The sequence below is a fragment of the Columba livia genome, chromosome 3 (assembly GCF_036013475.1).
Source record: "Columba livia isolate bColLiv1 breed racing homer chromosome 3, bColLiv1.pat.W.v2, whole genome shotgun sequence".
In the NCBI taxonomy this organism is placed as follows: domain Eukaryota; kingdom Metazoa; phylum Chordata; class Aves; order Columbiformes; family Columbidae; genus Columba; species Columba livia.
This window is the reverse complement of record NC_088604.1, coordinates 105,699,668-105,723,753: the sequence shown is the minus strand read 5'-3', so window position 1 is coordinate 105,723,753 and position 24,086 is coordinate 105,699,668. Positions and strand designations below refer to the sequence as shown.

General features: G+C 39.8%; 1 protein-coding gene across 3 annotated transcripts in view; it reads left to right on the top strand.

The window, feature by feature from the left end:
- Window positions 1-24,086, top strand: part of FSHR (follicle stimulating hormone receptor) — an 86,510-nt gene that overhangs the window by 40,028 nt on the left and 22,396 nt on the right. For 2 of the 3 annotated variants that reach the window (XM_065058770.1, XM_065058768.1), the window contains exons 3-4: window positions 17,016-17,090; window positions 17,482-17,556. The exons of the other annotated variant lie outside the window; for it this stretch is intronic. In XM_065058770.1, coding sequence (XP_064914842.1) covers window positions 17,016-17,090; window positions 17,482-17,556 — 150 coding nt within the window. The remainder of the gene's footprint in view (window positions 1-17,015; window positions 17,091-17,481; window positions 17,557-24,086) is intronic. 3 annotated transcript variants of the gene reach the window in all.

The window sequence follows — 24,086 nt, the reverse complement described above, 5'->3', positions numbered from 1 at the left end:
GTGTGAGTTGGTGGGAATTCAGGTGACAGCATATCCCGAGGGGCATTGAATACGTCTATCTTCTGCCTTTGCTTTAATATGGAGGAAAATAATAATAATAATAATAATAATAATAATAATAATAATAATAAGAAGAAGAAGAAGAAGAAGAAGAAGAAGAAGAAGAAGAAGAAGAAGAAGAAGAAGAAGAAGAAGAAGAAGAAGAAGAAGAAGAAGAAGAAGAAGAAGAAAAAGAAGAAGAAGAAGAAGAAGAAGAAAAAGAAGAAGAAGAAGAAGAAGGGAAAGTTCTTTTTTTCATGAGAAAATGGGGTTTTATAGGATTTTTTTTTTTCTATTAATCTTCTGTGTATATCTATCTGTACCAGTGACTGAGTGCAAAATGTATGACCTACTTGAAATTGTGCCTGATTTGCTCTAAATGGGATTTTCTTCAATATTTATTGTTGCTGCTACTAAATATTGTTTGTTAGAAGGAGGAAGGCTGGCACCAGATTGGAAATGGTAATTCAATTTCAGGAGGATTTCAGAAACACCTTCCCATATTAATTTTATTCAGCTTTTCTGTTTATTTTAGAAATAATGTTAGTGGAATTGGCATGTTGCAATGAAGAATTGTTTCCTGTCTCTATACAAATGCTAGTACAAACCTCAGCATTTATGGGAAACAAATGTTGAGATGAAGTCAAGACATTTATTTTCTAAGCAGGAGATGTTGATTCTCTGACATTATTACTCCATGGCCTTTATTTTTATTATGCGAAATGATTGATGTGGATTTAATCATTATTTTGATGGCTGCTTTGCTCAGTGGAGAGGCAGTTGAGCATTTTATCATTATTAGTGAGCTGCATTTTGATTTTTCTATCAAAGACACTGCTGGCCCCAATCCATCCCAGGTGTAAAACTAGAGATTTGTTGTGCCCATTGTTTGTTTTGTGACCAAGCCAAGAACAATTTGGTCACAAAATAATGGCGAGTAATTGTTTTGATTTCTCAAGCAGGAACATGTTTTTGATGAAGAGCTCCAGATACGTGCTTGATTCTTAGCAAATGAGAGCGGTGTACCCTCTGTGAGTTAACTGCTTACTGCATGGTAGAATGTGTATGTGTATATACATACATGCATACATACATATGTGTATACATACATATAGAGTAGTCTGGAAAATATTTAAATTGCTTGAATTTAGAATGGAAGACAGATACTAAGCCATAAAATGTTTCAAATGCTTGGGGAGCCAACACCACAGATGGAAATAACAAATGATTGTGAGAGAAATGCAGACTGCTGAAAAACTGTTGGTGTCTGTGCATTTGCCAATGCAGTCAGCAAAGGATTAGAAGCTGAGAAGAAGGACAGGTTGGTGGCTCTCCAGGTTCAGGACCTCATCCATGAGAGCTGCTGGTTCCAGTTGTTGAAGGGGGACATTCAAGTGAACATTTCTGGAACAGTTATGGAACAGCTAATCAATATGGAGAATTTATTTTGTCCGTCTCATAGGGTGTTCTCCTCTGAGGAGGAGGAATGCACCTAATAAATAACAGCCTGTTCAACACAAACTCTTAGAATGGTCTCTCCGTGTTGCCTTTGTGTTGTTAAGTTTTTCCACTAAAACAAGGAATAAAGCAGAATTTCACTTGTGGACTGAATTAAACTAGTCTTTGTTAATTGGAAGGATCATTTATTGTCTTGCTTGTCTGCTCAAGAACATAAAGATTTAAATCTGTATCTGGAAATGTTCATCCTTTCTACTGTAATTACAAAGTGAAGGTTCTCATTAGACATGCCTAATCCTTTAATCAATCTTATCTTTTATTTTGAATAAGATTTTATGATGAAATGTTTCCCAGCTTTATTTTCCATGTTTTTAATACTTGTGTGCTGGATTTTTAAGATTTTGGCTTTTCCCATCTGTGCTGTGAGAAGGTGCAAGCACAATATGGTGAAAAGGATTTCCTTATTTATTACTTCTGTTGGCAATTAGCTGATGCTCTTTGGGAAAACTGGCAGCATTAGAGCTCCCTGGAGGAAGTGGGACTGGTTACTGCCTTTGTGGGCTAATGGGCATGTTCAGAGGGGAGCAACTTTGAGTTGCTACAAGTGGCAGGAGGTTTGCAGGCCAGAGAAGAATATGTGCCACTCCGAGACTCTGTTGCGAAGCAGGGAGCAGTCCCAGAGGTGTTGAATGGGGTTTTGCAGGAGATCTGGTCAGAGCTTACTGCAACTCAAAATAAGTCACCAAGGAACTCCAAACCTTCTCCAAAGGCACTGAATGTCAGGGAAGAATGGGTATAACGTCTTCTTCATTCCCTTCCATCTAACCAATTTCCTTTGCATTTTTTCTGCTTTAAGTTATTTGTCCTAGTTTATATTCTGATAGAAAATGTCTTTTTTGAGTTTGAAATTATTTTTTTTCTTCTTTGGGGCATTCTGTACAGAGGAAGATCTAGACATATTGCCTCAAACCTCTAGGCTTGAAGTGCCATCATACGGCACTATCCAGACTGTCTCATAATTACATTTTCCCTGTGTACTGTGTCGTGATTCCTCCATTCCCCAAGCCCAGCCCGCTGTTTGGGCACCCGGCACTGCGAGCTGGGACGAGCAGAGGCTGAAAGCACAGGTCTAGTGGAGGCGTAACCTCTGGCAGGGAACAGAGGAGAGACACAAGCGGCAGCACATTTTTACAGAGGCAAGTAAATAGAACACAGTTCATCTGTGACAGCCACGTGCTTGGGCATAGTTGACAACACACACTGTTTATTTTAAAATAAGCTTGGTTTTGCCTGTGTTACTTGGTAGCAGACTTAAACGGGCTAGCAAGTGGCTTTTCATGAGCTTTCATCTGTTGGTACTGATGAGTACCAGAGCCTGTTTTGTATTGCCAGGATTCAGAGTATCTTTGAATAGCACATTATGTCTTCATCCTACTGTGCTCCCATGCACTGTGCTTTCAGGATAAGAGATAACAGGTTAATGGAACAGGCTGTAAAAATGAAGGGAAATTAGTGCCACCAATGGGCAATTGCTCAGGTCTCTGGAGGGAGGACTTCATAATGGGATCTCAGCTAAGCGCTGCACGGGCTCAAATCCCAGGGAGCATCTTCCATGAACTGTCCAGTCTCACTTTATTTGAGGTTTCAGGGATCACTCCCACACAGTGAGATTGATTGTAGATGTAGCTACATTGATAAAAACTATAACATATTTATTCTTGATTGTGACAGTGTGTAGTCAACATCAGTCCCAGAAATGTGAGAGTAAGGTCTCTTTTTATATGCAGATCTAAGGATGCTTCTGTTCTCCACATTTTGTGAATTTGTTAGTAGGTTGAAAGCTTTCTGCAATCTGTGTGAGCAGCAAAGCTCTCATTTGCCATGGCCTCTTTTGTTCATAGAAGAGTGAGTAATTGCAGAACAGTTACCATCCTTTAGGGAAGATTGTCCAGGAGCCTGCTCCTCTTCTTCTTGCCATTATTGACTCTCAGGAGCCTTTTCAAATAAGCTATAGAGTTTACTCCAGCACTGACCTTGTCTGATCGTATTGATTGTTAGTAACTGTAGGCTAATTAGGAAACAAGTTGCTATGGTAATTCTTGAGTCATACATATAAAGAGAAAACACTACTAAAACCACTAGTGCATGGTGACTATTACCATAGTTAAACAAATTAAAAAATATAATTCATTCAGATTTATTCTGGAATTCAAATGAAGATACAATATGTAGCAAAAAAGTTTTACCCTTGCTACCACATTTTCCTCTTTCACAGTCATTTTGTTCTTTTATTTCTCTGTTGGGTGAATTATGAATAATTTTAGGACTAAATGACAAAGCAGACTTTGGGTTGTTCTCCACATCCCCCACCACGTGGCCCACACAAAATATGTCACAACAAGCTTCATGTGGCAGAAGAATGACTGAGGAGGAGGGTTGAAACACCCCAAATTTCTAGGTCACTTGTTCATATCCTGTCCACACGTGTGTATTGAAAGGTTTATTTTCACACGGGTAGGTTGATGGCTTGCATATCATGAGACTGTGATCTCAGCCTGTGCCCTCAGGAGATGGTGATTCATTGCAAGCTAGAGCAGCTACAGCTGGCTTTTGGCAGCAGCCTCTTTTGGCCAGACTTTAAAATGGCTCTGCAATGGAGCTGATGTCTAAGTGGGTGACGATGCTCCATTGTGGGGCACTATAGGAAGGCTGGATGGCTTTGGCTTTGCTGTGTCTCACAGAATTACAGAATGGTTTGGGTTGGAACAAACCTCTTGAGATCATCTAGTACAACCCCACTGCTAAAGCAAGTTCACCTAGATCACACAGGAACCCATCCAGGCAGGTTTTGAATGTCTCCAGAGAAGGAGACTCCACAACATCTCTGGGCAGCCTGTTCCAGTGTTCTGGAACCCTCAAAATAAAGAATTTTCTCCTCATATTCAGATGGAACCTCTTATGCTTCAGTCTGTACCTGTTGCCTCTCATCCTATCATTGAGCATCACTAAAAAGAGTCTGGTCCCATCCTCTTGACACCTGCCCTTGAGACATTTGTAAGCATAAGATCCCCTCTCAGCCCTCTCTTCTCAGACTCAGCTCTCTCAGTCTTTCCTCATAAGAAAGATGCTCCAGACCCCTAATCATCCTCATAGCTCTCTTCTGGACTCTCTCCGGTAATTCCTTGTCTTTGTTAAACTGGGAAGCCCAGAACTGGACACAGTACTCCATATGTGGCCTCACCAGAGCAGAGTCCCTTGACCTGCTGGTCACATTTTTCCTGATGCACCCCAGGATACCATTGACCTTCTTGGTCACAAAGGCACATTGTTGACTCATGGTCAACCTGTTGTAAACCAGAACTCCCAAGTTCCTCTCTGCAGTACTGCTTTCCAGCAGGTCTACCCCTAAACTGTACTGGTGCCTGAGGTTATTTCTAAGCTTGCCCTTGCTGAATTTCATCAGGTTCTTCTCTACCCAATCCTCCAGCCTGTCCAGGTCTTACTGAATGGCAGCACAGCCTTCTGGTGTGTCAGCCCTTCCTCCCACTTTGGTACCATTAGCAAACTTGCTGAGGGTGCACTTAGTCTCTTCATTCGGGTCATTGATGAACAGGCTGAACTAGACTGTACCCAGTACTGACCCCAGGTGAACCCCGCTAACTACAGGCCTCCAACTAGACTCTGCACCATTGATCACAACCCTCTGAGCTCTGCCATCCAGCCAGTTCATGATCCATTTCACTGTGCACTCATCCAACCCACATTTTCTGAGCTTACTTATGAAGATGTTGCAAGAGACGGTATCAAAAGCCTTACTGAAGTCAAGGTAGACAACATTCATTGGTCTTGCCTCATCTACCCAGCCAATCATACCATCGTAGAAGGCTATCAGATTCGTCAAACATGATTTCCCCTTGGTGAACCCATGCTGTCTACTGCTGATAACCTTCTTTTCCTCCACATGCTTGGAGTTGACATTCAAGTTCCATCACCTTTCCAGGGTTGGAGGTGAAGCTGACTGGCCTGTAGTTTCCTTGGTTGTCCTTCTTGCCCTTTTTGAAGACCGGAGTGATGTTGTCTTTCTTCTAGTCCTCAGGCACCTCTCCTGTTCTCCACAACCTTTCAAAGATGATGCAGAGCAGATTAGCAAAAACATCTGCCAGCTCTCTCAGCACTCATGGGTGCATCCCATCAAGGCCCATGGATTTGTAGATGTCCAGTTTGCCTAAATGATCTCTAATCTGATCCTCCTCAACCAAGGGGAAGTCTTCCTTTTGCCAGACTTTCTCTCTTGCCTCCAGGGTCTGAGATACCTGAGGGCGAGTCTTAGTGGTAAAGATGGAAGTGAAGAAGACATTCAGTAACTCTACCTCCTCTGTATCATTCGTCACGAGGGCACCCACCTCATTGGGCAGTGGACCAACATTTTCCCTAACCTTCCTTTTCCTGCTGATGTATTTGAAGAAGCCATTCTTGTTGTCCTTGACACCCCTGGACAGATTTAATTCCAAGTGACACTTAACCTTCCTCACCACATCCCTGTATATTTTAACACTCTCCTTATATTCCCCCCAGGTGGTGTCCCCTTTTTCCACACTACATAAAAATTGTTCTTCCACATGAGTTTCAACAGGAGCTCTTTATTCATCCATGCTGGCCTGCTACTCCCTTTACTTGATTTCTTGCTCATAGGGATGCATCAGTCTTGAGCTTGGAGGAAGTGATGTTTGAATATTAGCCAGCTCTCTTGGACCTTCCTACCTTCTAGAGCCCTATCCCATGGGATTCTTCCAAGTAGGACACTGAAGAGGCCAAAGTTCACCCTGCTGAAGTCCATGGTTGCAATCCTACTTACTGTCCTACTTCTTCCACCAGGATTCTGAACTCCACCATCTCATGGTTGCTCCAGCTGAGGCTGCCCCCAGCCTCATCTGTGGATAAATGGAAGATCTTGCCAGTCACTTCTAATAGAGTTTTTTCACCTTATTTTTAACTAAATGTGACCCTAAGGAAAATGAACGGCACTCTTCCCTGTTTAATAGGGTTCTTCCTTCTCCTCCTTTGGCACCCTACTAACTAGTCATGTCACGCGAAAATCTCAGCTCTCCTAATGATTCTCTATCTGCACGTCTTTAAGGAGGAGGAGGATATGAGAGCATGCATCTTGTTGCTGCCTTTCTGCACAGTTGAACGATGAGGCAAAATGTATCTAGGAGAGTCACAGGACTAGATGAGAGATAGGAGTGTGTTGAATTCAGGTCATGCCTGTGTGAACGTGAGTTTCTCTGCTCCTCTCAGTCTTCACTGGAAGAATGTCCTTAAATTGCACTTAGCAGCACACAAAGAAAAAAGAGAGCATAAATGCAGCCACTGTGTAGCATGAATCTCTTTTAACAGGTCTCATAAATAAATGGAGTATGCTCCCTGTGACTTCTTGGGACTTGTATGCTTACAGAGTTGTGTTAGTTTAACTGAAAAAAAAAGATATAAAATTGATTAGAAATTACGAAGTACCATTTGAAGGAAAAAAGAAGAAAAAAAAAAAAAGTGCTTAAGTGGATTAGGATTAACTAAGTCAGAATAAAGTTACTCCAGCAATAAAACCAAAGCATCTGGTTTGGGGCTTTGTGTTACTCCTGTAGAGACAAGTCCTGAGCCTGCTATTTTTCAGCACTCACTTAATGCTACTAGTAATTCATCCCCCAGGGGAAACAGAAATTAAAAGCACTTCTACCTAGATGCTGTCTAATCTGTCCTCACCAAAGGCTCCCATGGGGCACAAGGGATTCACCTGGGGAATTTCTTAACCAGAGCTGTCCTGCAGAGCCTGCAGAGGTAATAGCAAGAGTATACTGAAACCTTGTTACCTTTGTGTAGAAAAATGAGGTGTGTGCTAGCACTGCTGGTTGCTTTCTCTATGGTGTACCTTTCTGTATGTAAGAAAAACACACTCCTGCCCAGTGCCCCAGGCCAAAACCTTAGGGGTTTCAGGAAGTTCAAGATAGAACATCTTTCAGAGGGAGCTCTGATATTGTTCCACACTATGTGTTATATTTGTGTCTTCGTTTTCCCATTAAAATAATCTAAAACCACATGTTTTGTTTTCAGTCTGATGGAAGAAAGAGTATAGCAGTTGTCTTTTAATTTTAAATTCAGTATTTAACATATACACAAAACTGTAAATCTGAAAACTAAATTGTTCTTGTGGGACTGCCTTCAAGTTTGTGTACTTCTGTGTCCTTTTGCATATTGACCTGTGTGCTTTCTAGTGACAATACTTATTTAAAATTACAAGATAATATACACTCCTCTAAAATGTAGAATGTTAATGGAATTGAAGATCTAATATATGAAATAAAACCAATGGATTTCCATGCTTTCTGCTGCAAAGTCTGAGATCTCTTTCAGTCTCCACTGAAGTAATGGTAGTAATGAGAAATTATGGATTTAATTTTCTTTTAAAAAATTTTTAAAAAATTTTTCTTTTAAAAAAATTTTTAGGAGTATTTCATCAACATGACTTTTCCAAATGATGATTTTTGTGGTTTGGGATCTCTTCAGCATTTTTTACCCCCCACTTATCAGTAGTATTTTTTCCAAGTGCTTTACTGGAAACAAAAAAGGTTTTGCTAGCCTTGTGTGCTGTAGAAACACTGTCTGTTCCAGTTTATTTACATCAATAGAGGAGGCCAGACAGAAGAATATCGTAAGTATATGCAATGCAGTACAGCAAAGGAATAGAAAGAGCAACTTCTAAATAAAACATCATGGTTTTTTATTCAAACCACGTTTCTTGTTCAGCCTCCTTCTTCAAGTGGTGTGGCTGGGGATGAAGATTCCTCTTTCCCCTTGATGAAGAAGGAAGAACTACTTCAGATAATGTTTTTTGCATCATGTCTAGCTCCAGCTTCTCCCTGTGTCCCCAGTTAGATATGACCCAGGATAGCATGGAGGAAACAGGCTCCCAGGGAGATCAAAGTGCTCTTATGTGGGAGAAACAGGTTGTTCCCATGTGGCCAGGAATTGCCTTCAGGTTCTCAAGGGTTTTGCCTCATTCCTACGGAGACTACTCTGGGGGAATCAGTACTGAAGCCTCTCCATCAAAGGGCTGGCTCCAGCCTGAGGCCTTTCGTATAAAAGCACTGTAACAGTAGATGATAGTGGGAAGCCTGGGTTTGTGTAGTGTTTCTACAAGCCTGAGTTACACAGCACAGTTCTGGCAGAAGCCCTTCTTGGAGTACTTGAGCAATTTCCTTGTAAATGGAGTTGATGTGCAGAAAGGCTGCTGTTCATTGATGTTAGTGACTAAGCACCATCATGTGGCCATTGGGCCTATTGTTTTCATTGCTTTTATTACAATACTGTGTGCATGCACACACAGCATAGAAACATATTAATGGGTTAGATTTTGGACCAAGTATTAGGACATGCTCCATTCACCCCATTAAGACTTTCTTATCTGTGTGCAGTCTTGCAGATTTTGTAGATCAAGAGGGTTTTTTTTCTCAGGGAAACTCAGGTAGAAGCATGTGATTTTCCATGGTTTCATAGTGGAGATCTGTTCAGTTATTTGTCAAATGAGATTCTAGATACATTGAATCAAACTCTCATTGTTGCCATTAGACCCTTGGCAAAAGGATTAGGGATGTATGTCAATCCCATGTTTCTATAATATGTCGTCTATGCATCCTCCAACACAGAACCTGCAGATTTGGGTTATGTGTTAAGTTTTTCTGCTTATAATAGCATAGCGTTGCAACCATATAAATATCTCTTGTCGCACGCTTGTTTTATAAGGCTCTTAGCTCAGTATCTTCTTGCTAGTGCTCGCATTTTCTCTAGCAGTCTGCTACAAGGAATAGATTTGGTTTTAACTTCAGAAGCATAAAAGAAGATCCCTTTCTCAGATAGGTTATATCTGAGGACCTCAAACACACAAATATTTATGCAGTAGGGTCTTGGCTGAGAAAAGAGCCAAAGCTCAAGTATAAGAATTTATAGGGTCAAGGCCTCAATTATACACAAACCACAAGAACAGGAAGTAGTTGTTATGGAAGGGAAGAATGAATGCAAACAGAAAAGAAGACAGAAGGAAATCTTTGTGCTGGAAAAAGATATTTCACACAAAGAAGGTAACATTGAATAAGAGAAGCTTAAATCCCTTCAGGAGGACATTTGAAAGATGTATTGGATGGTGTTAGGTGCAAGATGGTGTCTTTATTAGTAATTGTGTTTAACACTAGGCAATGCTAATTTTTTTCTCATGATGGGTCAAATCATGGGGATTTATTTTCACTGAAGTGCGTGTAACATACTGCATGATTTGCTCTGGTGAATTCTCAGAGTCCTCTCATAAACCTCGCAACATTTTTAATGCAAGAGCTGAGGAGGGAGAGGGGTTTTCTCACAATTTTCCTTCTTACCTAAATAGTTCAATCATGCATATCTGAGGCACTTGTTATTCCGGATCTTCCCATTTTTGTAACACATTGGGGTTAGTAATGAACTGTCCTCCAGAGGCAACTCTTGCCCATGTGGGCTTTCTTAAAGCATTCCATAACTGTCTGTTGAAGTGTCTGGAAGCATCTACTTCAAGATGGTCTTTTTGCAAAGTCTATCACTAGACTTTGGGTCCTGGAAACCATACATTCTCCCACTCCAGGACAGTTTGCCTATTCATTTTCCCCAGAAATTTATTTGAATCACATTTTACCCAGGAAGAGTATCCAGGTCAGGCAGGATTCAGTCTCCTCTGAATGGAGGGTTCCCATTTACTCCTTCAGTCTGAGTGATTATCCCAAATGTAATCTCATCTTCCTAGTTCATATGAATAAAACTGTTAATCATTAGCTGGCTATCAAAGCCAAGAGAGAACTAATAAAAGATAAGTAGAAATAAATGCTTCTTGCCCATTTCCGTGGAAGGAGTTACAGGTGGGCATGAAGCTTATGTCAGGATCTTTGAACCGACAGGTCCCCCCCTTGGCTGAAAAACCATCTTTATCTGCCAGCATGATCTCAAGATCTTCTGGAACCCATCATGTCTGAGAAAGAAATGACATTGCTAGACTGTGTGTCTTTATTTTAGAGACATTTTTCTGCCTTCCCTAGAAGCTTTCATAGTCAAAGCTAAAACGTCACGATGCCTGAATGCAGGGGGCAGAGGGTACATCTGCCCCAGTGACTGGAAGGCACTGAATTAAAACCCCATCTCTCTGGGTTGCCTGTATGGAGCCAGCATTTCTGCAGAAAGCTGCCATTTCCTCCAAACATTCAGTCCTTGCTTGTTTGACTCTACAAAGCTTCCCGCATTTTCAACTTTTCTGACAATAAACTAAAACTAGTATGATACATCCCTTAGTGCCAGAGTATGAGAAGATATCTATCCCCCCAAACTGTACTTATTATAAAATCAGTTCTTATAATGATGTAGCTTCTGCTATCAGATCCAGTTTTTATAATATTCCAATTCTGCAAACGAATAGCACACTTTTTCTGATTAGAGAGACCAGTTTAAAACTGTTAGACGGACAATTAATTTGATGCAACCAAACTCTCAACAGACTTTCATCTGGATTTCTGGCATAGTGCTAAAGCACCAATAGAAGTAAAATCTCCTTTGCTTCTGTCTGCTCTGTGAAAAATTGCATTTTATTTTTCCCATGCCTGCACTGATTTATTTGAGAATATGGTGTCATGCCCTCTGGAGAAGGCAGGAAAACACAGTATTGGTGCCTTCTGATAATCTCCTTCAAAGACTTACATATACATTATTTTTCTCTAACTGTGAAATCACCGTTAATACTCAGTTGGTTAAATGACTATCCCACTTATTTAGTCAGGTCAGTACAACGTGTGTATATATCTTCAGCAAAGTAAAGAGATGATGAGAAGAGGCAGTGCTTGAATTCATCTTTGAAATGTCAATAACTGCTAAGATATATTAGCCTGTAACTCCCTAGTGTTCAATAAATCATGGCAGGGAGACATGTTTTTCATGTTCACAAGGGAAGTGGCAGGAGAAAGTGTCAAATATCTATCTTTAAGAAGGTCAGAAGTCTCTAATACTTTTAAGAAAAATAGCTTTTCTTTTGTAACCTGCTTAAATCAATGTAGTAGCATTTGGCTGTCACTCTAGAGGGAAGTTTTCAAAACGTGATTTCAAACTGGCTTGTTTCTGATCAGATAGAAAGAAATAAGAGCTCCTCCATCTACAACGTGGAGACCGAGGTAGCCAGGTGTTAAATTTTTCAGTTCAGACACATCACAGGCCGTTCCCAGGGATGCTCACCCAATGAATGCTGGGCAGGATTACCTGTGTGACACCACACCACTGCTAATTCCTTCTTAAGCTTGACATAAATTGTGGCATCAGTCAAACTATCAAGTAAAACTGACGTGGCAAATTTTTCTAAAGCACATTTATATTTAAAGAAAGCAGCAGGAAGATAAAAATTTTTGATCTTTTTTTTTTTTTTCTCTTACTTTTTCCCTTAAATCAATGCAAAACAATGCAAATGATTTGTTGCACTGCAGAGAGCCCAGTGAGGCCAGCTGCTCTGGGAATCAGTACCTGACACCTCCAGTATCACTGCTAATTTTAGGTACCTATAGAGCAAAAATAGTTCACAGGAATCCACAGGAGACTTATGCCACAAAAAAAATTGTCCCAAAGGCTGATGATAAAAGGCCAAAAAGCCCAGTTAGGATGTATCAAGTGTATAGCTTACGTACGTATCTACTCTGGAAGGGAATCTAAGGAAAGATGCAGGAGTTTGCAGGGAGGGTTCACACCCAGTGCTACAGAGGAGGGCAATGAAATTCCCCCTTTACAGCAGGTGCTATGTCTGTGGGCAAGGTGCATGCACCAAAAAAGTGCCTGAGAAACCTCAACAAACCAGGCAGCCTCCTCTGCTAGTCTGCCATAGGGAGACAATATCCAGAAAACCATAAATCCCACATTTACTGTAGTTGTCATAGAGCCAAGCTCACCAGTTGGGCACCACTTACTCTGTGCCACTCCTGCTGCTAGTATTACAGTTAGTGATCTGCCTCTAAGGTGGTCTTCTGCAATGAGAATACTTTGCTTTTCTTTGACACAAGTTGCCACTTACTCATCTATATTAAACTTCTGTATCCGTATATATTCGCACATACATACACACATATTTGTTTTAAATAGATACATTTTGTAGCAATCCCTAACATTCTGTGATTCTGTGACCCTGTCTCTGTCTGTGTGCCCTGCTCTGATCCTGAAAGGAATTCTTATCATAAAAGACATATAAGTGTCCAGTCTTTTATTCTTTCATTATTTTGAAATGTGAGACCACTTGGCTGCAAGACCATTAGTTTGTGAGTTTAATACAGTCTTGCTTTTGCTGTAAGACTTTGATTAGTCTAAGAGACTTTTTCTTTAGAGGACTTCAAAGAAACTGCCATGAACTATAAATTCCTTGCTAATAGAATTGTTTAAAAGGCCATTTCAATGTATCTTGATTTTTATGGGTCGAGCTTTGAGTGCAGCTGGTTTGAAGAGGAATACTTCCTACACTTCAAGCTGGGCTCTGTCACAGATGTCATGAAGATGTACTCCCAGCCCTGCCTAAGGGCAGCTTTGCAGGCTGAGCTGAGCTGAGACTGTACTGCCACTAGGCAGCACCTTCCTTCTCCTCTTTCTTTTCTGTCTCTCATTACTGTCACTGGCTCTGCCTCTTGCACACGGAAATGCTGCACTGTAGTGAGACGCTTGTGACTAAGTAATAACAATTAGTTTGTTACGTTAGTGGCAAATTAGAGGAATTACCTTAGTGGTGTGATGTTGTCACACCTTGAAGTCTCACATTCTTTTTGAAGAAAAATAAAACAAATCATCCTTTATGCATATGTAAAACATTTTTACTGAATAGATTTTCCTCTTTTAGGTTGCGTTTGAGTAAACAATTAGCGCTTTTGAGGATCACTGTTCGCTTCAATAGAGCTGTGCAGGGAGTGGAAACTAAGTTTAGCAGATGCCCAAGCACTTTGCAATCACTGAGTGGTTTGGGGCTTTGGAGGTTTGTTTTTTTTTAAGAAATTGTCCCTGATTGTTTTGCATCTATTCGAAGGCTTACATGCATCAGAAATGATGCCTAGATTGTGATCTGTGTTTGCTGTGAAAGCTAGCAGTAAAGCTAATAGTATCATTCATTGCAAACAAACAATGTAATAACAGTCCCATCTTGTCTCGTGATGACATATAATAAGATACGCATTATGAGCAATCATCTGTCTGTGTGTATTTATACTGTAAGACAAATCACTTGCACAAATACTAGCCAGCAATCCCCTTTTTTCTGTTTGTACCTGCTGCTGCATGTATTATTTGTTGTCCTCTACAGAGGATCTGAGTCTGACGAGTTGGTTGTTTGATGTGAGCAGCAGTGGTTGGTACTTTTAACACCAGAGACAGCTGTATCCAAGCTTATGTTCTTTTGGTTTCCCATGAGCAGGGTGTGCATTTTTTGCCAGGTATGAATAAATTGTTCGTGCAAACTGTGCAACCAAAATGTCGACTAGTGTTTGCCCACTGTTCACAATCTGTGACTGATCTGAACGTTTTTTTTTTCTTAAATTTATCCTTCTTACCTGAAGGACAGCCTGTAACACATATGTGTACACCCCAAAGGACAAGAATAGCGATGGCCTTCTGTCAGAAAACAACACTTTAGGGCTGTAAACTGGGATTCATTTGTGAAGAACAGTGATAAGTAAGGTCATCACTAACAGGATTTCCTGGAGAGTGTGGCAGAGGATGCACAATTCATTGCTGGGGAGAGAGGGTCTCGTCCTTTTCCCTCATCCCCTGCTGTCCCCTGAACACAGAAGAAAAAGCACAAAAACAGCTGGGTTCCTGCCTTCTGCCATTGATGAGTTTCCCTTTTGTTCCTTTCACTTGTCTTGAGTGGCCCATAACCACAATGGCTGCAGTAGTCGTTTGCCTGAGCTGGAAGACTACAAAAATCATTTGAAATAGACAGAAAAAAAAAATTCTGTAGCTTTTGTACCTGTAAATAGGAATATTAGAATGAAAGCCAAGCATTTCCCCAAATTGCAGAAACACTCCCCTCCTACAAGTGTCATTTAATTCTTTTAAAAATCATGTAGAGATTCATATCTTCCTGCCTCTCTTTCATTCCTTTCTTAACCATGCGTTCTTCACGCCTTCCAAAGTGCCATGGCCAGCTTGTGCCCTACTTTAATCAGATCAGTATCTTCCATTTTCCAAACCAAAACAAAGCCTATAACCCACCCCAATCTTAGGAACCAAAACACTTTCCTGATGCAGAAACACTCAGTTTTAATCATTCCATTAAAAGAGAAGTATCATCTAAGTTGAATCAAAGTTAGATAGCAGATTGGATCATAAAAAATGATTACCCTATTTGTCAGGTGAGGTCACTACTGTATTATGGTTTCTTAATAAACTTCTTTTTACCCATATAAGGCCAACAAATCTGCAACATTTTCATCTGAGCTGTTCAGTGGCATGAAATCTCTTCTAGCTAAATGGATTTGTTGGTATTAAAAGTTTTGCTTTTCCTGTGATTTTTTTTTTCCTAGGCAGCTGCTTTTTAAATTGTGGGGAATGGCACATATACTGCTGACCATCCAAAAAGAGCACAAGCAAAACTAATCTGAATTTTAAAAGTCTGAGATGCCTCCCATCTTCTAGACTGTAGTTAAGCAAATGAATTGTACTGTCCTGTAAGTACAGTGTAGGGAGTGGTTGCTTCTACTGTGTATCTGATAATGGATTACTTTTAACAGGAAGACCATAAAAAGTCTTTGAAACATCCTTTGCAATGGCCATGTACCTTGCATGGCAGGAAGGAACCCCAGTCTCAGTCAAAGTATTTTGTTGCTGGGGAAACCTAAATAATGAGGAGGAACATGTCCACTTGTGAGCTGGTGCTTCAGCACTGCTAAACACACCCAGATCTCATTGCACCCCACCTACTTATTGTCAAACCTCAGGTACTTTTATTTTCTTTTTTTCCAGTGAGTGTAGAGCTCCCAGACCAAAGGAGAGCTGAGTTTCTTCTGTAAAATCCTTGAGGAAACAAGCGGGAGAGCTTCTTATTAAAATAAAAAAATATCAAACCACTGAGGCATTTTTTAAAGCAGAAAAGGTCAGATGAGTAACTTAACTTCTTTTGCAAGCCTTTTGTGTATCTTAAATTGACAGGTAATTTGTCAGGTATGATTCAGTTGTGAGAAGGAAGTAGAAGACATTTTATATTGCTTGTAATAATTTTTGTGATTATTTTTTTGGCTCTGTATCTATCATTACAATCTATTATTTTACCTCAGGCCTGTTAGAATCTGTTTGCAATCAATATAATTTCAAAAGAACAAGATATCCAGCAACAAGTGCTGGCCAGTTTGTAATCTGACTATTTATCCAAGGTTTCATTTCAAAGATATGCAGGATTACTTTGCCGGTAAAATCCAATAGACCATTACATTATCACTGAGTTATATCTATATTATAAATTTTGTTTCCTACAGCTGACTTCAGCCTGGGAAATAGAATTCTTGCACAATTTCTAAGTCTTCTGGCACAGCTGTCTTTAACTCAACTTTCCTGGACACTGCCAGCATAAGGGATTTAATCAGGGCAGGTTGCACTGCAGTAATTACCCTCTGATTCACCAAGAGAACTCCTGAGTTCTGCATTACACAGGAGCCTGAGCCATCTCTTTGCCATCTCACAGATTAAGGAAGGAAAAAAATACGTATTCTGGACCAGGAGGAGATGCATTCTGTTGATAACAGAAAAATGGTCATTTTTATTCTGCAGTTCTATGGCTGGAAGTGGACATTAATTGTATATAAAAGAGATTAAATAAGGTTTTCTCCAAGGTATGGTAGACTTTTTCATACCTGTGGTCTCCAGCTCCTGGTAATAAGGATGTGTCTGCTGGTGACTAAATTCTAATTTCTGTAATTTATGTCAGGTCAAGACAACGTCATGTCCTACTGCTGAAGTTGTGTCATGTTTCTTGGGAACTTTTTAGCTCTCTTCTCTATTTCAGTCACTTTTCATGTCCTCTTTTCTTCACTGAATTAAAAGCTTTCATTTAACTCTGTCAGTAATTAGCGATGTCAGAGATCCAATAGCCAATGATGGACGGGTGCTGCCTTCTAATACACAGGGAATGGTGACAGCAGGAGGTGCAGGACTGCACCTCTGTTCTCTTCCCTGACATCCACCTTGTTTTTAAAACTCATCAGTAATCTAGGAAGAAGATTCTTGTGAATTTTTCACTTGTCCATTCTGTGTTTCACCGTGTCTTGAAATATCTTGACTTGGTGATGAGGCACTGGAAAAGGTTTCCCATAGGCATTGTCCATGCTCCATCCCCGGAAGTGTTGAAGGCCAGGTCAATGGCAGTTGGGGTTGGAACTAAATGATCTTTAAGGTCCCTTCCAACACAAACCATTCTATGATTCTATCACTTTTAAACTATTTTTCAGAGAGATCTCACAGAATGATGCCTTGGAGGTCATAGAAGCAAATGTGTTTTCCAGCCTTCCCAAACTACATGAAATGTAAGTAATGAGCAATCTAAATTCAAAGGAGACAATTATAAAGATTCATTATAGGCAAGTATCAAAGGTTTTACTGTTTGGTTCAGGTAAGCTCTGAAGAATTCATGGTGATAAAGAAACATTTGAAATCTTCCTTCGTCTTTTTCTTCTTCTTACCTAACTGTCTCTTTCTTTCCCTGCTCAGCCTGAAATTTATCTTCAAACCATTGCTGATATCAAAAGGTGGTGGTGTCTGCTGGTCGGTGGTAGACTGCTATTTGAAATAATGCAGATCTTCTGCTGTCAAAAAGAAAATACCAGCATATAGTACCACTGCGTCATGGGGCAACCACAGATACTTTAAGATCAATATATTGATATACTTTGCTGATGTTTCATTTTTTCTTTGCAGAAGAATTGAGAAGGCCAACAACCTTGTGTACATTGATCAAGATGCCTTCCAACACCTTCCGAGCCTCAGATATTTGTGAGATCTTTTGTTCTTTGCAAGTACTACAGTAATTTTAAATTATGCAGGCATATTTCTGTTCAACCTGTACTGACCACTTCTGGTCATAAAGCAGGATAATGCCCTCGCTCCCTCTGCTAGTTGTACATTGTGAATCCATATTTTCATCCCCAGAACAGCACACAGACCTCAGGAAAGCTGAAGATAATACCCTACATGGAGTATTCACACATGCATAAGATCCTTGAGCCTTTTTAAGCAAAAGGTTGAAACTGAGTGTTGAGAAAAGGAGCTGGGCCTTTTTTTTCTGACTTTAAAAACAACTTTAGGTTGAAATTCCTCCTGAAAGCTTTGGGACAAAATCTCTCTTTGCTGTGGCTCTGCTTTCTGTTATACTTCATACACATTATATTAAGCACTCAAATACTCTTTTCTTTAGCAATGGCAGTGCTATAGCAATGATTTTCATTAACACTTGTTGTGAGATTATTAAAACCTTAGAATACCAACATTTGGGTGTATAGTATGATTCTATTTCATTAGCCAGCCTCATCAAAAATGCCACTTGCACAACTGTGGTTGCCACATCTGGTCCCATGGTGTTGCCATCACAATTCAGTGATAATTGGATCCATCCTTGAAATAAACTGTTACCCAAAAATATTTTCACAGCTTTTAGTGTCTACCTGATCTTCACATGACTAATAATCTCTCCTCTGCATAATACACCAATGAAGTCCAATGAACTCTGTTGAACAGTAATCGTTCTTAATGGCCATAGCTTAAATAAGCTCCTACAGTGTTCTTTGCTGAACAGTGACATATACACCCAGCAGCATATTAGCTTAACTTCTGTGTGTCCGTTCACCTGAGCACATATACCTAACCTTGTTTTCCTTACATAGACAAGAAGCCTTACTCATCAAGAATCATGATCATAATTTCTACATTTGAGTACATAAGAGTAAGTGCTTAATTGTCTGGTTAGATATTTCTTAAAGATGGGGTGAAATCAGGTCAGTGGTCTAATAAGCATAGCTCCCAGTAAGCTAATGAGCATTTAAGGTCTCTGAAAATCGCTAGCATCTGGCAGGTTCTGAGCTCAAAAATGCCAAGAAGTGTCAGTTTTAATTTGAACTTTAAGATTTGAGATTTAAGGTTTGGACTTTAAGAGATAAATTGTATTTAGCACTACATAAATCATTGTAATTTAAACCCTCATTGAACTGGAATAAGTGGCCAGAGTTGCAGTAGGATTATCGTTCTTTCCAGTATTTTTACCAGTGTCTACTTTATCAAATTCACCAGGTGCCTTGATTTATTTTTCATGTCCATAACTGAAACACAGACTTTTCTCTTGGCAGAAGGGAAATAAAGTTTTAAATTTGCATTGTCATGAGAAGATACCATATGCCTTTTTCCTTTGGTTTCAAGCCTGAGTCATTCAGTAGCGACTGCTGTCTTTGAATAATTCTGGCTACCTATGAACAAAAACACAGCATTTGTTTGTTCCATGTAAAATCCCCAGAACAAGCTGTTATGGGTAATAGAGTTGTCAGGTGTACAGATGGTTAGAAAGAATGAGGGCACATTTATCTCATACAAAATTGAAGAACAGCAAGAAGAATTGTGAACACATGATAAGCAAACTAATTTCAGTGATTTTTTTAAATGTGGGACACACGAACTATAGGTTGCAAGGAAAGGGTAACTCCCCACTTTAAATATCTGAAATAGTGGAGGTTTTTCTCATTACTTTAGTGGATGCTCCCTCTTTTGAACATTTGCTATTACATACTCCCATACATGTTGGCTCATATATTCAGACATGCTACATGTATAAAAATTCAGCTGCAGAAGCTCTACATATAGAAGCAACAAAATAAAAATATGGAGGATTGCTTGTCAAACTAACCATTCCCCTCTCCTCTTTAGCTATTTCTACTCACTGATTGAAATCAGAGGAAAATATATTTTGAGTACTTTTTAAGGTATTCTATTTTGTGGGCACACAGGACAGGAGGAGACTCCCCAGACTACTGTATCCTGTTTCTTACTGGCTCCACTCCATGAATCCCAGTAATTAAGTGCTTTATTGAAATTTTTTATGCTCTCCACTGTTTCCTGCTTTCTCTCTTTTTTCCAGGGGAGGCTTTTCCAGAAACTCAATAATTTGGTGGTTAGGAAATTTTCTCAAATTTTATTTGTGGACACTTCCATCAGTTTCGTTCCTGTGATAAAGCTTTCCTCTAATTTAGACTGATAAAGTCCATCTTCGGTGTTTACTCCACTAATCGATTTATGCTGCATGCTTTCTGTGCTGTTGTTTTTTGAAAAACAAAACAAAACCAACCAACCAACAAACAAAAAGCTTGCTTGACTGTAAGTAGTACAACAGGTGCAAGCCTCATGACTCTGAGCATCTGAGCAGATGAATGTGTCTTTCACGCTAAGGACAAGATTTGAGGTAGCAACACTTGGGGTATAAATCAGTGCGACACCTTTGGCTTCAGTTGAGCTACATTGATTCACACCACGGGGGTCAGGAGCCAGAGCTCCCTGTAGCACCCTTCCAAGTAGCACTGAGCCAGGTGTGATGCCAAATGACATTGTGCTCAGGTCACTCAGTTGTACCTTCATGCTCCCTCTTGGCACATTTTTGTAGGAAAGATTGCCACTTTCTCCATCCCCTTGTTACACTCACTGGTGCTTTCCCTTTTAGAAATCCTCATTTAAAAGGCAGAGAGTTATGCTGTTTGAAAGAATGCGACTTAATTTAATGAGAAAGCAGAAATTTTGATGGAAGGCTGCAAAATGGGAGCTGGTAAAAATAACCCAGTCCTGATATTCACCTTCCTGTGAAATATGAGGAAGGGTCAATTAGTGAAAATATAAGGCAAGATACTGAGGGAAGTTAACAGATTTATGGGGTTTGTGTTTGGTTTTTGGTTGTTGTTGTGTTTTGGGGTTTTTTTTATTTGTTTTTTACACAATATAGAAGTAAAATATTGTAAACATGTAGGACTAGAGTTTAAAATAATTTAGAAAAGAGGTTAAGTGTTTCTGTAAATAGAAATGTTATTAACAACTATTTGAGAAATGATAAAAATTTTAAGGCTGTGAAGGGAAACTAACAAACCTCTGTACATCACAGCCTAATTCTCCCATTACCTGCTGGAAGTTAGAAAGGAATAGCAAGTGATTTCATAAATAGCTTGTAACACAACAGACTAGGATATTCTGTCCAACTATACACAGGGTCGCGTGTGAGTGGAAAAGCAAACCTGATGTTGGTCCCACTGGGATATTTTTGTCGCCCATGTGGTGTACCTTCTCCCCAGCTGGGATCCATGCCAGCTTCCCAAATAGCCCACATCAAGGCAGCAAAGCTGGAGATGGAGGCCTGTACTCAGAGAGGTCCTTAGCCCAATCTTCTGCTGCAGACCCTGCCATAGACCTCTGTAGCTCTTCCGAGTCTGAACTACCAGGCAGAACAGCTGGCACAGGCACACCAGTATCTCGGTGTAAAGAGGTATCGTAAGACCCAGCTGCAACCAGCATGCCAAAGCAAGGGGACTCAAGAACCTGCCCATTGCAGGGCTCATTTAGTTCTCCTGAAGTTTCAAGGTGTAGTAGAAGTCTGCCAGCACATAAGATGCACCGTTTGCTTCCTCACAACAGTGTCATGGCTGTGAGAGAACTGTTGGAGTTCAGAAAGTCTCACAGCAAAATATATATTTACTGGTAGTTTAAAAAAAAAAAAAAAAAAAAGAAAAAGAAAAAAAAAAAGAGAGAAAACTGAATTGATGTTAATGCCTGATATTGAGGCCAGACACCACAGCCCATCAGTTTAATGACCTTTACAACATGTTGCTTGCAAGGATTTCTCTGTGCTGCTTCAAAAATAGTTGCATAGCTACTAGGTCTCATTTATAGGCAGGCAAAAAGCTCTGGCTAGCCTTGTCAGTCCTCTCATCAACTTCAAAGGCTCATTATAGCCACTAGCTGTCGAACATTAATAGGCTTTTATCTCTGCCAGCTTGAGTACAGATTCCATACTTAGCCTACTCCCTTTGTCTCCTGCATCATCATTACTAGTATGGCAAAAACACTGAGAGAAAAATGCTAAAAAATGCAATGCTGAAATACTCTAAATATTCTAGAAAAACACAACCTTAAATTTCTTACCAGTCTTTTAGAAGCAGTGAAAAAAATTGTTAATTGGTCTTCCTGGATATATGCCAAAGATACCGACTGCTTCAAAATGGTAACTTATTGACCTTTTCATGGGTACAAGATTATTTATCTGGTTCTCATTAAGAAGAGCTGTGGCATTGTCTGTTTAATAATGTCATAATGGCTTTTCAAACCTATTTTCTTTCCAGAATTAGTTCTCATGTGTAATCTGTGTCCTTTGGTTCTTTTTTACAGTGGATGTGTCAACATCTTGCATTAAGCAATCTCACCTTAAAATAGAAAGATTTAAATTTAACACTCTTTTCAGATCAATTTTGAGGGCATACAGTTGGATTGTTGGAGAGGAAGGGAAATTTAGGTCACAAAAGCATATATTTTACCTGCAAAATAGTTTGCATGTGGAGCACAGAGCCCAACTCCAGAGTCTTGCAGATGCTTGCACCTACCTGGCCTTACTTTGTGGAGGACCTGACACACATGTTCCTGGTATGCTTCCTAAACCCAAACCTGTATTTGCAGCAAATGCACTCAAGTCCACAGAGTATCTATCTGACCCTTTGCATGGATTTGCCTCTTCAATAAAAAGAAGCAATGCTCTTTTCCTTCCTTTTGCATGGTAGCCTCACAGTTAAAGATTTTGCCCCAGGAGTTAGCATTGTGGATTATAGTCTCAGTTTAGCCTGCAAGGCTGGTACACGTGAGTCAGAGGAATCTCTGGGTGAAGTCAGGCTCACATGCAGTATAAAGTAACCAGCATGATTAAGGGATATAAAAATAATGCTTCCTGAGTTATGTTGTATTTATCTCTGCCCACTTCGGGTTTGCAATTTAGCAAATCCCACAATAAGTTGATGAGGTCAACTGTGTTCCCAGTTTTGTCAGAGTAGTTCCAACCAATTTGGCATTAAAAAGAGCAGGCTTGTTGCTATATCTGGAGATAAGCAGCCAGAATCTTCTAGGAATTAGTTCCTGAAAGATTTTTTTTTCTCTGCTGATCAGGGTGCTATGGTTTCTTAAGTGCTGACTGCAGTAAGCCTTTTCAGAAAGACAATTAATGCTTTGGAAAGCAGCCATCAGCCCTCTGAAAAACAGGTTCTTACTGAGCTGTTTATGCATGGCAAGGGGGGACTCAGTTATAACACAGATTAAAGAGGACACTTGTTTAAACTGAGGCTACTAAGGATGTATATGTTATATGGTAAATATATTGACAAAACTGTCCTGCAGGAAAGATATTCAGTAAATTGGATTATCTACATCCTAACAAGATTATCCACTTAAAGTCCTCTGGAGATTTGCTGGTTGAATAAAAAGAGAGGGAGGATCTAGGCTGCAGTCTAACTAAATATCTTTTTAGTTCTTTTTCTGCAATTAATTAAAAGAACATCCTCTTCTGCTCCTAATCGCTGTTCTGTATCTCTGTGCAATCAGTGCTTTGTGCCACCTGTAGATTTACTTCAAAATGTAATAATTTGTCAAAGATGCTTTGCTCTTCATCTCATACTGCTCAGATGACACCAGTACAAATTGAGCACTGAACACTTTTGGATTACTGGAAAGATAAGGACTATGGCATCAACCAAAGATCTTGGATATGTTTCTTCATACATGTATGGTGAAAGCCCTGCTAACCAGTGTGTTATTTTGATACATTGGGAGTAAGTTGCATTGGAGGCAGTATTTGAATAGCATATATTAGAGTATCATCATCTTTCATTACTGCAGCATGACGCTGGAGATTTTCTTGGCGAAGTACTGTAGAAAGGAAACTTCTCATGTCTTCTCCTCTGTCCTGCAATAGCAACACAAGACATGGCAGCAGTTCACTTCCACTAAGGCAAAAGCATAGCATAACTCCTGTTTAACAAGTGGCTTGTAGAAAGAATTGCATAAATTTTTAGCATATGACTCATTTAAAATTAAAGGCAGCTTTCAACTAAATTCCTGTACATCTCCAGTAATTTAGAGAGTGTACTTTAAAATATTGTAAGGAGGGAGTTACAGGTTCTTCATTTGTTGCTTCTAATTCTCCTTTCACAAAATACAAGTGCAGAAGTACTTTAAATAATAAGGCCCTTGTGAAATCCACCTACTTCATTAATCATGCTTTCTATTTAACTATATGTAATATTTTTCAAATGTGTTTTGTAGAGCTTTCTTGGTCATATGTGATAGCTGTTATTTTTAAACTAATGCAATGTCGGACTACTCTGACTCTTGAGATGAAACAGCCATGACTTTTCAGCAACTTTCCCAAATTGGCTTCTTGAGTGTTCACTGTACTTTACTTTTTTTTGTGCGTATGAGACAGATGACAAGCTGGCTTTGCAATGTCTACATTGAGGATATCC